This window comes from Athalia rosae, chromosome 5 (assembly GCF_917208135.1).
Source record: "Athalia rosae chromosome 5, iyAthRosa1.1, whole genome shotgun sequence".
NCBI classification, from domain to species: Eukaryota; Metazoa; Arthropoda; class Insecta; order Hymenoptera; family Athaliidae; genus Athalia; species Athalia rosae.
Genome location: NC_064030.1, coordinates 2,518,027 through 2,530,333, shown reverse-complemented (window position 1 = coordinate 2,530,333; position 12,307 = coordinate 2,518,027). Strand labels below are relative to the sequence as shown.

Here is a 12,307-nt window from a genome sequence, read left to right as displayed (position 1 = left end):
TCTTTTACTTCTATTCCTTCTCCACGAACAAACAAGGTCAACTGCTAATAAAAATATACATAGGTGTAGCCAATGCAATTTGGGAATACTGAATCATTTTTTATTGGCATCAGTATACATTTTTCATCATTTTGTTTAATGAAAAGAGCTTATCATTGTGGGGCTTTGCCACGTCCAAATCCACCACGGAATTCCAAATCCCCAGTGCCAGCTCCAACATCAGCCTTCTTATCTCCAGGTGCTGGATGTCCACCAGGTCCTCTACGATATCCAGCTCGATCTTCAGCAGGGCGAGATCCTTCACTTCTGGGACCAGCAGCTGGTCTTGGTCGCGCAGTTTCTGGTCTGGCTTGCTTTTTCAATGTGGCTGGTACAATTTCGGGTGGTAAATGCAAATAAGCACGCAGGTATTCAATGCCTTCATTAGTTAGGTACCAGTAGAAGTGCCTCCAGGCAAACTGTTCATTAACATAGCCTCGTGATTTCAGAGACTACAAGGTAAAAAGGCATTAGTTAGTGAAATGATGACAGACATAAGTTAAATAGAAAATAATTAAAATCAAGATTTGCAACGAATATAATCACCTGCATAGCCTTGATAACTTGGAGGTTGGGGATAGTTTCGAGTTCAGGATGCTTCGGTGCATGATAATCCTTTTTTGCAACCATCACACCCTCTTTGAAGAGGTACTCATAGATGGCTACGCGATTCTTCTTGGGCATCAACATTCTGTGAATATTTTGAACAAGAGATTAGACCACGAGGATACAAACATCAGAACACAGCACTTCTAGGTTAAACTTAAATAAGGTTAGGTCGCAAAAAAGCTTGTTTTTTGGGACCAACATCTGGGCAAGTAAATCAGTCGAAGAATTGCGCGAGGGGTTGATCTAAAATCGTGCAAGGACATTGCTTATGAAAATATGTCAGTGAAGAAATAGATCAGAAATGAGCTGGATGTGATATGTCAAGTGAAACTCTCCTCCGCTGCACAGACCCGCGAAGATTGGTATCACCGACAAAAAGCTTAGAATCTGTTGAAAGTATGAAATAATTCGTTCCGATCAACAAGTCATTCATAAAACTACACGGATCACTATGAAACCAATTATAATAGGCGTAATAGGTGAGATGCACAAGATATCTGTGGATTTAATAGAAAATTTATCGTACTTGGATGTTTTTGGTCGGGCCTTTTACCGGAAAGAGAAGTTGCTGGCTGAGGCTGCGCCATACGCGAGTTGACAATTTCGCTGTGGTTCATTTTTCCGTCACCGGCGAAATCACGTGATCAGCACCAAATCCGTTCATTACGGAGCTAACCATGATCACAAAATCAGAAGCCTCAAAAACAAAACGTACCGTGAGTTGCTGCGTGTACGAATTAGCTGAAAGAATTTAAGTTCAATTAGCAAAAATCAACAGAAATGGCAGACTTATTTACTAGCACTACCACATACGAAGACAATAGTAAAGGAAAAAGTGGCAGCCAAGCTGAATTGGAAGAATTTGTGATGGTTGAGAAGCAGAAAGCTCAATTTAATGCACAGGTGAGGTTAAGTTGTGAGAAAGCAATAAGATTTCCATTCTCATCTCTAATTATCACATAAATGTAATTTGACATATGTGACCAATCATGTCTGCTGAAAGTACGTCCTCTTATTGCGTATATCTTACTATTTCTTCAGTGATTATTGAAAATTAAGCTCCAAATTTAAAGTTACTGTAAGCTTATGATTACATCAACCAAGTGCTGATGTTCCTGTGTTTTAATCTCTCTTACTCCGTTTGCCGACGTTATCACACATATTATTATTTTCCAGATACACGAGTTTAATGAACTCTGTTGGGAGAAATGCATGGATAAACCAGGTAGCAAAATAGATAGTCGGACAGAGGCATGTCTGACCAATTGTGTAGACAGATTCATAGACGTATCGCTTCTAATTAGTAACAGATTTGCGCAGTTACTACAGAAGAGTGCTGGTGGAATGTAAAAAGTAGGTAAATTAATCAAAAATATGTAATAAAAGAATTATTTAATGCTGGTAAATTTTGTCAAGAATTCTATGGAATTAAATGTTTGTCAAATCTTAATTTGGCTTTACAAGTTACACAGCAAGGGCAAAATCGTACAAAGCAAGAAAAGAAGTAAATGAAGAATTTTCTTTTGTGGGGATAGTCGATCTGTGGTTATAAATAGAATAAAACTCAATGAATAATAGCTGTAGATTGGTTTTATCTTTTTCCACCTCTGAATTGTTATGCCAAGACATTAAATATAGCTAAAATGATTCAATTCAAGAGGTTGACATCTAGTCAGCTAACCCAACTCTGAAACCATTCAACATAAATAAAATTCGCAATCTCAAAATAATCATTCAATGTAATCCTATTATCTCGATGACTATACGTCCATAAAAAAATATATCTTTTATATTATTTATCCAAGTATTATATGCAATGCGGTCGTAGTGGTAAACACATATTGTAAAACGCATCTTTCTTCCAAAACTCTGGACTCTTCCAACCGCACCAGCCTTTGTTGATAATTGTTGTCAAATTTTCTACTCCTGTATAATGGGGGTCCAGAATTAAGAATTTAACATCTCCCGAGCTTTCGTTATAATCTACTCCTAAGATTGTATGAGCCAACACGCCACCGCCTATTGAAAAAACATTGATAGATAAGTCTCATTTATCTTCTAATTTATCCTACTAATTTGCTTACCGATCATAACAGGAGTCCCCTGTGTTTGGAAATGGTATGCCAGAGAAGAGGCCAGAGCTGGCATTTCCTGACCACTTGAAGCACACAAAACTTTGACAGAGACACCTAATAGGCTCTCAAGTACGAATCCTACTTCAGTTGAGCCTATCCACTGCTTACTTCCAATAAAAGTAGACTGCTTGTCACCAATATCAACTAAGCATTTTTGTATATCTCTGTGGCTTGGCACTGGTTTATCAGTATAACCCTGCAATCTAAGTTATTGCTGATCAGTCTTTGTCCAAAAATTGAAAATCCAGTGTCACGGAACCACATCTCAAATTCCACTTACCTGTACCAAGAGACTATCGTTTGGAGAGACCGGTAAGCACAGCCCCAACCATTATCGTCAAATTCATCTTGCATGTAGTGATGATAAGCATAAAGTCCGTCAACTAGGCTTAACTTGCCTCCTGGAACTAAAAGTAATCGTTTGAGGTGTGAATGAAATCAGTATGCTCCTGATGAATAAGAAAATAAATGTAAAAAGGTCCAAGGTACCTCCGGAGTTCTGAAGTGCTTCATGAGGGTTGAGGAGTGTCTTATTGGCAACTATGTCATTCCGAAACTTGAGAGCGTTTTCTTTTCGAAAATAGGGTCTGGTTGTCTCTAAAGCAAGAGCCGCGTGCAAGCTTGTGCGATAATGTACTGGAAAAACGTAAATCGAAATGCATGAATTCTACGTTAAAAATATCGATCGAAATTTTCGATTATATTATCGTTAATATATGGCTCACACATTTCAGCATTGGTACTTGCAGCTGGATAAGTTATTGTAAAGAGATGGCCACAACCTCGTGGCTTGAAATGTATTGGTTCCGGTAGTTTAATTGCAACTCCGTTTTCTACGAGTTGTTTGTATAGAGATTGTTCAATCAATTTTAAATTGCGACAGACAGATTCCACTAAGACTGCATAGAGTTGAGCCATTCCTATATCAAGACTTACTAAAGAAAGCGCATCTATCTTCAGGTTGAAGTCAAGGCATTCAAATGACTCTGCAAGAAATAAGTATGTTTGGTGAAATTTATATTTTTATGATATTAATAACGTTTATTTGAACACTACTTACGCTTTATGTGCTGCAATACAGGAGCACATTTGACACTTCCTTCTGATAATTTATCTGTTGTCGAAATCATAAACATATCTGCAGGTATGGCATCCTATGTCAGAAATACAGCGCAACATTAGGATTAATAATAGGAATAATTCCTTTGTGGCAACATCAAATTATCGCAACCAGAAAATGTACCACTATGTCAGGGATACGCTTGATCATGCTTTTATTAGTGTTGAGACCCTCGTACATGGTACAACTTGGAGATTGTAGAAGTTCTACCGAGGACTCCTTAGGATCAATTTCTCCACCCAACAGGTAAATATTCTTCCTTGGTAAATAGAATCCTACTTTGCCAGATGCAATCTAAAAGATGAAGTAAGCACAATATCAAATGAAAGTTTCTGTCATTAAATAGCCGTCTGGCATATGACATGAATCATTTCAGGACTATACATTTTTTCTAGCTTGTTGGAGGGCTTCTATGAGTCCTTCTTTTCCCGTGACAATAGGAAAACTAGCTTCAAGTCGAATGTATGCAAATTGCTGCCAAATCTCTAGCTCAGTAAGGACTTGGAAATTTCCAGCCTGTTCCAATTTCTGGTGAATGTAAAAGTATGACTCCAAGTTCAAGCCACAGGTTCCACACTTGAGAAGGAGTGGGTTGTCCGTCACATCAATATCCTTTATAAAAGCATTAAAAGAAATAGAGAAACAAGGTGTAAAACTCTGTGCGAATATTTTATAAAGTAAATATTGTACCTTAAAAGTATAGAGCATTGCTTCATCACTACATCCAATTGCAAGCACACCACAGAGGTCAATTTCTGCAGGCATATTCAATTGCAAATTAACATGACTTGGATCAGTGTCATTCTCACTGCTGTCAGAATCCAGGGTAAATGTCAGAACCATAAGAGTATTTTCATAGACCACACCATACAGTCGACCGGTACAAGCTGAGCTCACCTTGTTTAGTCTCTGTGAAAAAGATGGCAAACTAATAAGATTTTAATCTACTTATGTTAGATGCATATGAATTTTCACCATGTACCTCGATTACATTTGATGATATCTTCAGCTGTGGTGCCATTTTTTTGATGTAGGGTGATCAATTGCCTGTTACCTCAAGTTTTGCTAATTTCCAAATGATGAATTCGTGTATATAAATACGTAATACTATAATTACATTCGTAGCAAATCGTCGGTGCATACGGACATACGGCGAACTCGGAGTTGGGTTATTTCATGTCACTGTGACACGAAGGATATACATAAGTACAGCTCGAAGTACGATGTAAATACCGATTCCCACCGGGATTGATGGACCTATGGCTACGTTCACATGTCAGCTTTGCCTGATAATCTCTGATAATATTCTTCGACGAGTATCTAGATAATCGCAGTCTTACAATAACTATCACACCAAATCACTAATAACATATTGTTAATAACAGTATAAAAAATTATTAGTGATCTCCAAACTATGAAATTATCACACTATCGGATAACGATAGAATATTTTCTGTGGTCGAAATTCAAATTGTGTCCCTTCGTTCACAGACGATACGTAAATGCATTGAAGCAAACGATTGAAGAGTATACGGCCAAACTTCAAAGTTACAGGGTTGAGGCATCGTTCGAATTTCAGAAATGCACGTTGAAATGGAGTAGCTGCAAATCTTTCAAACTTATTTCAAATTTTTATCAACTAATTATTCAGCTTCAAAAGTCATCTAGCAGGCCTACAATCAATGTTTTCAATTAATTGTCTTGGTGACAGCACCGGGTGTGCACTAGCACGGTAAAATGGGAGGGAATAAATTTGGCCGACCATGATGGTTTTGGGAACGAAGCCTGCTGTGATTGGCAGTCTGAATTCTGAAGGCTCAATCATTGTTTCGATTGGTGAATTCAAGCAACGCTTGTAACGTATCGCCAGCTGTTGGAGTTACGTTTGTTTAAAATCAAACGGCGAGACAAGTTTGTTGGTGTTGCTCCAAAGCTCCAATTTTCTCTGCAATGCTCGGGCGGTTTTGAAGCGACGTACTGAAATATTGAGGAAGAGCGGGCACCTAACGTGTCTGTACTTACTTACCGCTAAAAAAAATAAGTCTGTGCGTACTTCTGAATACGCATTAACTCAACGGAGGATAAAATAAATCGAAAAAATAATGGCCACAATTCGGGTGCACGAGGACCAGGAGAATCGCATTGCCGATGTCATGCGGACTAAAGAGAACATCACTGTGCCGAACCCGAGCCAAGGATTACAGCAAAGCAAACGGGCTGTTCTTGGAATCATCAACAACAACTGCCTCAGGACTACCAAGCCAGTAATTATACATATATGTTATAAACAATTTTATTTCGTCAGTCGTTCTCTTAGTCTTGTGATTCTTTAGATATGTATCCAATTTCACTATGCATTAGACATGATAATATATTTCAATAAATCAAAACTACTTGGTGCTGCAGCAACCGGTTCATCGACAATGAGGCCTCTAACATCGAGTCCGCAGAAGCTCTTCCTCTAAATCTTCTCTGAACAAATAATGTTGTCATATGAAACAAATATTTGGTAACAATTGGGCTAGCTCAAGTTTATCCAAGTTATATTATCTAGTCACGAGTCCTTAAGGCAGAGTAGATCTCAGTTCTGATCTTGTCTTCATGTTGCGTTAGATTCTGTCTTAAGGCAGACATTTAGCTCGAGGTCGTGTAATTTCAACTTGATACTTTACGTTCAATAAACCTCTAGTTCTACTTATATGAAATCATTCCTATTAATTATTTAGGGGTATAAGAATTTGATGGTGAATAAGGTAAATGTACATAACCTCAACTCAATTCGACTCTCCGATTCTTTTGCTCAACAGGAGCTCAATAACAAAGATGAAAAGTATCCAAAGGCTAAAACATTCGTGCCCAGCCAGTACGAAACATTTAAGATTTATGAGGACAAGAAGGAAGATGGACCGTTCAAGGTCTATGAGGATAAATTGGAGAAGGAAACGTCTGTTGCTTTAAGAGAAACTAAAGCAATTAAGGAACCGAAGGCAAAACAAGTTGTGGAGATAACCACTAAAGGTGAAAGGGAAAAGCCGGTACTGGAGGCAATTCCTACGATTTTACCGTCGTTTCGAGCTGCCCTGCAAGAAATAAATCAGAAGAAAAGGGATGAAGCATTTTTGCCACAAGAGAGTCCCATGTCCTTGGAGAAATCACTTACCTTCGCAGATTCTTCAATGGAGGATAACGCAGCTAAACGAGAAGCAAGCAAGGCACTGAGGCTCAACTTCTTTGATTGCGATGAATACAGGGCAGATATAAACAGTTATCTCAGATCTGCAGAGGTAATTTAAAGCTTGTGGTATAGATACTCTCAGAAATTTAAAGATTGTTTTTATTTGTCACCTTCATCACCTCATGACTTTGTTTATCTATTCCTGTACTTTGATAGACTCATCACAGACCTAAGCCTGGATATATGAAAAAACAGCCAGACATAACATATTCGATGCGGTCTATACTAGTTGACTGGTTAGTAGAGGTAGCTGAAGAGTACCGGTTACACAGCGAAACTTTATATTTGGCTGTATCTTACATCGACCGTTTCCTATCCTACATGAGTGTTGTCCGAGCCAAATTGCAACTTGTTGGTACTGCAGCGATGTTCATTGCTGCGTAAGTTGAAATTTTTTCTATATTGTTTGGAAAACAAATTTCTGTGGATCACGGATATTTTTTTTTCTGATAATTGAACGCTGAATTTCATAAGAAATCAATTCTCGTTCAACAGCAAATATGAAGAAATTTATCCTCCTGATGTCGGTGAGTTTGTATACATCACGGACGACACCTATACAAAGAAGCAAGTGTTACGCATGGAACATCTGATACTTCGTGTTTTGTCCTTCGACCTTACCGTACCAACACCACTAGCTTTCCTCACTGATCTCTGCATCAGTTACAATCTTTCTGAGAAGATTCAGTACTTAGCCATGGTTAGTATTGCTATTACTAGAAGATATCAAAAGGGGAAAAATATTACATTACCATTAAACCATTATGTAGTATTTGTGCGAGTTGTCTATGCTGGAAGCAGATCCATACCTCGCATTTCTGCCAAGTCATTTGGCCGCAGCAGCTATAGCCCTGGCACGACACACATTAAATGAAGAAGCTTGGCCTGATGATTTCGCAATTGCAACTGGCTACAGCTTCAAAGAACTCAAAGGATGCATAGGCTATCTCAACAAGACCTTCGGAAATGCATGCAACATTCAACAACAGGCCATTCAAGAGAAGTACAAAAGCAGCAAGTAAGCATTGCAAATCAAATCTTCAAATATTCTATAATGTTTTAGTTTTGAACTGCAAGCTTGAGGGCACTTCCAAATTTGAATTTATTCTTTAATAATGGCCATTCACAATTTCTAAACTGAAAGATTGAAATTAATCCCCAGGTACGGACATGTAGCTCTTTTACTTCCTCGCAGTACTGATATTTCTGGCAGTGAAGATGATGGCGAAAGTGCCTAGGTACCCGTCATTATGTGTGATGAATCGGAAGCAGAGCACGTTCTGAATAGGAATGGTAAATAACGAACCTCCAGCAACGAATCCCATTATCAGGAAAGTATCTAGGGGGGGATCAGGGCAAGACTGATTGACTCTTCTGCGTACAGAAAAGTGCATGCATTATTCTCAATTTAGTCCATTCAGCCGGTACACTGCCTACAAGTAATAATAAGGCATTAATTAATGTACTGAAGTACCTACACTTATTCTTACCAACTTTGGTCAAATGCAAATTTTAATAACCATTTCAAGATCCCGTCGTTATATTAACGTGCAGGCATCTCGATTGCGTTCTTTCAAATTTGTTAGTATTTTTATACTAGTTATAAATATTTTCTAAGCAATTTTAATTGAATTTTTGCCATTTTTATGGTAATATCAAAAAGAAAAACATCGAACTAGAAAAAAAGAACGAAAAATTCTTAGTTCTGTTGCCAGTGAAGTGTGAACAGTAACGATAATACTAATAATCTCTGTATTTATTACCAATACTTTACTATTAGATACACATTATACTATTGTGATAACCGCATTTCATTCAATTCTATATTTGTTAAATTTATTACCGTGTCTTCAACAGCCTGTCATGTCTTGTACTGTTATTTATTTACAACGTTCTAGATATTTTACTACTTTACTACTCGAACTATTTATTGTTCGAATGCTATGAACTGGTATTATTCTTATAGTATCCAATGAATATTAAAAAATGAATTTGTGCACATATGAAAGATGAAACGCGGCAACTCACGAATGCAAAATACTAGCGAAAAAATGTGCGGGCACACAGGGCGCAAGTCCTCAAGCTCGGACTACTAAATTAAATGCGTTGGACATAAAACATGCGACTGCATTGAATATTACAATTCAGACCGATGTAATAAATTATTATTTTATACAATAAATATATTGCATCCGCATGTATCTAATTTCTGTCGTTTTAATGCCCTTGGTTGTCAGTGGGAATCAACCCAGCAGAGGACACCACATATGATGGTCAAATTTCGAACACCGACAGCTCCATTTCTCATTTCCTTCTATTCCTATGCTTGTTACGGTTCCACCTCCTCGTCAAGGAGGATTTGCAAACGGGTTATTGAACGTTGATGATTTGGTGCTTGCTGCTCTTGACATTTGACGTCTAACAAAAGCGCTGCGAAACTTTCAAGATTCTTAGATCATTTCCCAATAAAAGGTGAGTACATTTACAACATGTTGAATAATACCGATTTACGCAACAGACCTATCTTAACTATATTTCGAAGCCACAAACTAGGTTGTAACCTTTTATTTCTAATAAGCCGCTGTTGAATAAAGCCACCCCAGATTTTCTTTGGTAATCGTCATGCTGTAATAATCAATATTAGCATCATGATTATGCTCACCAAATAATCCAGTCCCTAATTTGAATGGATCTGTCACTGTTACCAGTTTTGACGTTAGTCATCCAACCTAACAAAGTACCTGAATTTCTGAATCCTTAATCTGGCCATCTCTTCCAGCTAGACTGCAGCATGGACGCATTTGGTGATAAATTTTTCAAGGAAGAAGCCGAAATTGATCCTGCAGCTGAGTTCTTGGCACGAGAACAGGATCAGCTCGCTGGACTCGAAGATGAACTTGCACCCGTTGCTTTATCTAACCCTACTCCACCCGCTGTTGAAGGTGATAACAAAGTGCTTCATATCAATAATGAAAAACATTCAATACTTGTATTTTGTACTTCCAAAGTTTACAAGTCACATACAGGAGTGGTAAGCTACAATTCATTAACCTTGCTACATTTTCCTCAGATGACTTTTCGGGAAACTTTGGGGAGCTAAAAGGCGGCCCTGGTGGAGATGCAGATGGAAGTTTCGTAATGATTAATGCAGTTGAGCAGCCAGCAGAGATCCCTGCAATGGATATCCCAGGTACATTGATAAACTTATAATTGTCAATACAATTTTTGGGAATGAGATATTATAATTGGATTAAATGATATACTATTGGTTACACTACAGAACCACCTGCCGCTGCTCCTGCTGTCTATGAGGAGCCTGAGAAAATCCGAAAATGGAGGGAAGAACAGAAAACCAGGCTACAAGAAAAAGGTAATTTCTTATTGATACTTCTAATTGAGTCCTACTAACTCGAGTTGCTTAATTAATGTTTAGATGAGGAAGAAGAGAGAAAAAAAGAAGAATGGAGAGAGGGGGCGAAAAAAGAACTGGAGGAGTGGTACAAACATCATTCCGAAGCAATCAGCAAGACAAAAGCAACAAATAGGTACTGTTTATGTATTATATACTACGCCAGGTACTTATTCATCTACGATTAGCAGCTGCCTATGCTTTGCTTATGCGTTATAATTAGCTAATTTATGTGCGCGTATGTAAAAAAAATTCTGCTCTGGTTCTTGGACTTGAAATTTAAGTCAAGGCCTGTATTGGCTCGGCAATGATTCTGTGAAATTTTTATTGCAAGTTTCACAACTGGGTCACAAATTATTTATCTGCAATTTCAACTTAAGCGATGCCGTGTAGAGCGAACAAGTTAAGCATCGCAGTCAATGTATCAAAATCATTATCACTTCCTTTATTTTCTATTACTATACTTTGAACGGTCCTTTTAATCTTAATTTTTCACAACACGGGTAATATACTACGTATTCAGTTATCTGTTATTCTAATATGATCTGTCATGGTCTCCTGCTTTTTTTTTATGCTTCTTAGGGAGTCTGCCAAGTAAGTAAATCATCATCACGTAACATCCTCTTGTCAATTCACACTTATTCGCCAAGTATAATATCACGCATACATACACTGATTACCGCAAATTGACATCTGATTCACCTGGACTTACCAACAAAGATCTTACTCATGAAAACATTGATATCATCCGTTCTTGACAAAAAACTGTTTTTTGAAACTTCCGAAAACTCTACTTGATGTATATTTTTCTTGTGATCAATCACTGCTTTTTACAACGTTGCTCATAGTTTGTAAATTATAGCATTCGCTCTGTTTGATGTTGCAAATATCTGCAGTACGTTTTTTAGCAATGCAATTTTTTCATGTTGTATGTAACTACTTCTTGAAACTTCCTGATAACAATGAATCTAGACAATTTCGTAATTCTTTACTATCGACTACCTTTCGAGAAAATTGAGTCCACAGTTTCTTGTTTCTAAAATTCATCAGAATGCCACACAAAAAAAACACCAAAACTTTTTATAACTGGTTCATGGTATTCTGCTACTGGACCAACTGATTATATTCTAGAGGTGAATCGTAAGCAGTTTAATTATTCGTACTAGGAATGCAGAGAAGCAGTTTGTCGCAGAAGCAGATGAAGTGGAACCTGGAACTGAGTGGGAACGTATCGCTAAATTGTGTGATTTCAATCCAAAATCAGCCCGTACTTCCAAGGACGTATCTCGAATGCGATCAATTATTTTACAACTAAAGCAAACCCCGCCGGCACCCGTAAATGCCTAATCAGCTGAAGCTACGCACGTGGCGTGCTACTACAATCCTGTTAATAATATTAATAATGAATGTTAGATAAATTTTCAAACAACACATAATTAATATAATGTAAAGTATTGTAATATCGGAAGGAAGAACAAACGAAAAAAAGGCAATTATGTTTTACTCATACTGAAGTGTAATCGTATTACTAATAAAGTTATCTGATATTGAAATGACAGAGTACTGATACACAAGCCCCCAAAATTTGACCTCAATTACACTGTACTTACACTATATTTTCTTAGTGAATCAATAGGGTGTTAGGGTGTTCAAGCTATTTTCATCATTTTGAATACGAATTATTTTTAATCAATATATAAAATTATGAAAATACAGTATTCGATAATAATCTGTGTGTACCATATGTCTGACAACACTAT

The 12,307-nt window shown here is 37.5% G+C and overlaps 5 protein-coding genes and 1 long non-coding RNA gene across 12 annotated transcripts; 3 read left to right on the top strand and 3 right to left on the bottom strand.

Annotated features, from left to right (window-relative positions):
- Window positions 1-78: 78 nt before the first annotated feature.
- Window positions 79-1,308, bottom strand: LOC105693103 (40S ribosomal protein S10-like). Its single transcript, XM_012412790.3, has 3 exons — window positions 1,175-1,308; window positions 586-730; window positions 79-491 (listed from the first exon to the last, which is right to left on the bottom strand). The coding sequence occupies exons 2-3, from the start codon at window positions 727-729 to the stop codon at window positions 153-155; spliced, it is 483 nt and encodes a 160-aa protein (XP_012268213.1). The 5' UTR covers window position 730; window positions 1,175-1,308; the 3' UTR covers window positions 79-152.
- LOC105693106 (mitochondrial import inner membrane translocase subunit Tim8-like) lies at window positions 1,301-2,927 on the top strand. 5 transcript variants are annotated; one of them, XM_048655342.1, is made up of 3 exons: window positions 1,301-1,551; window positions 1,825-2,005; window positions 2,745-2,927. In XM_048655342.1, the coding sequence occupies exons 1-2, from the start codon at window positions 1,429-1,431 to the stop codon at window positions 1,996-1,998; spliced, it is 297 nt and encodes a 98-aa protein (XP_048511299.1). In that variant the 5' UTR covers window positions 1,301-1,428; the 3' UTR covers window positions 1,999-2,005; window positions 2,745-2,927. The 5 variants fall into 5 exon arrangements, with proteins under 5 accessions (XP_048511299.1, XP_048511300.1, XP_048511301.1 ...); XM_048655343.1 differs by lacking the exon at window positions 2,745-2,927 and adding an exon at window positions 2,113-2,225 and having other exon boundaries at window positions 1,825-2,001; XM_048655344.1 differs by lacking the exon at window positions 2,745-2,927 and adding an exon at window positions 2,113-2,225.
- Window positions 2,221-5,099, bottom strand: LOC105693098 (ufm1-specific protease 2). The gene is made up of 10 exons (XM_012412784.3): window positions 4,886-5,099; window positions 4,594-4,812; window positions 4,288-4,515; window positions 4,027-4,197; window positions 3,844-3,937; window positions 3,509-3,769; window positions 3,273-3,419; window positions 3,064-3,190; window positions 2,733-2,986; window positions 2,221-2,667 (listed from the first exon to the last, which is right to left on the bottom strand). Exons 1-10 carry the CDS (start codon window positions 4,922-4,924, stop codon window positions 2,456-2,458), a joined length of 1,752 nt encoding a protein of 583 aa, XP_012268207.2. The 5' UTR covers window positions 4,925-5,099; the 3' UTR covers window positions 2,221-2,455.
- A 491-nt stretch (window positions 5,100-5,590) lies between these two features.
- On the top strand, window positions 5,591-9,320 carry LOC105693100 (cyclin-A2). Its single transcript, XM_012412785.3, has 6 exons — window positions 5,591-6,167; window positions 6,711-7,187; window positions 7,295-7,518; window positions 7,634-7,838; window positions 7,909-8,156; window positions 8,301-9,320. Exons 1-6 carry the CDS (start codon window positions 6,006-6,008, stop codon window positions 8,374-8,376), a joined length of 1,392 nt encoding a protein of 463 aa, XP_012268208.1. The 5' UTR covers window positions 5,591-6,005; the 3' UTR covers window positions 8,377-9,320.
- A 125-nt stretch (window positions 9,321-9,445) lies between these two features.
- On the bottom strand, window positions 9,446-10,054 carry LOC125500971. The gene is made up of 2 exons (XR_007278432.1): window positions 9,880-10,054; window positions 9,446-9,763 (listed from the first exon to the last, which is right to left on the bottom strand). It is a non-coding gene; the product is annotated as an uncharacterized LOC125500971 (long non-coding RNA).
- On the top strand, window positions 9,458-12,100 carry LOC105693102 (clathrin light chain). 3 transcript variants are annotated; one of them, XM_012412787.3, is made up of 7 exons: window positions 9,458-9,610; window positions 9,918-10,080; window positions 10,209-10,328; window positions 10,419-10,508; window positions 10,572-10,683; window positions 11,130-11,141; window positions 11,714-12,100. In XM_012412787.3, the coding sequence occupies exons 2-7, from the start codon at window positions 9,930-9,932 to the stop codon at window positions 11,892-11,894; spliced, it is 666 nt and encodes a 221-aa protein (XP_012268210.1). In that variant the 5' UTR covers window positions 9,458-9,610; window positions 9,918-9,929; the 3' UTR covers window positions 11,895-12,100. The 3 variants fall into 3 exon arrangements, with proteins under 3 accessions (XP_012268210.1, XP_012268212.1, XP_020712077.1); XM_020856418.2 differs by having other exon boundaries at window positions 9,473-9,610; window positions 9,922-10,080; XM_012412789.3 differs by lacking the exon at window positions 11,130-11,141 and having other exon boundaries at window positions 9,461-9,610.
- The last annotated feature ends 207 nt before the right edge of the window (window positions 12,101-12,307 follow it).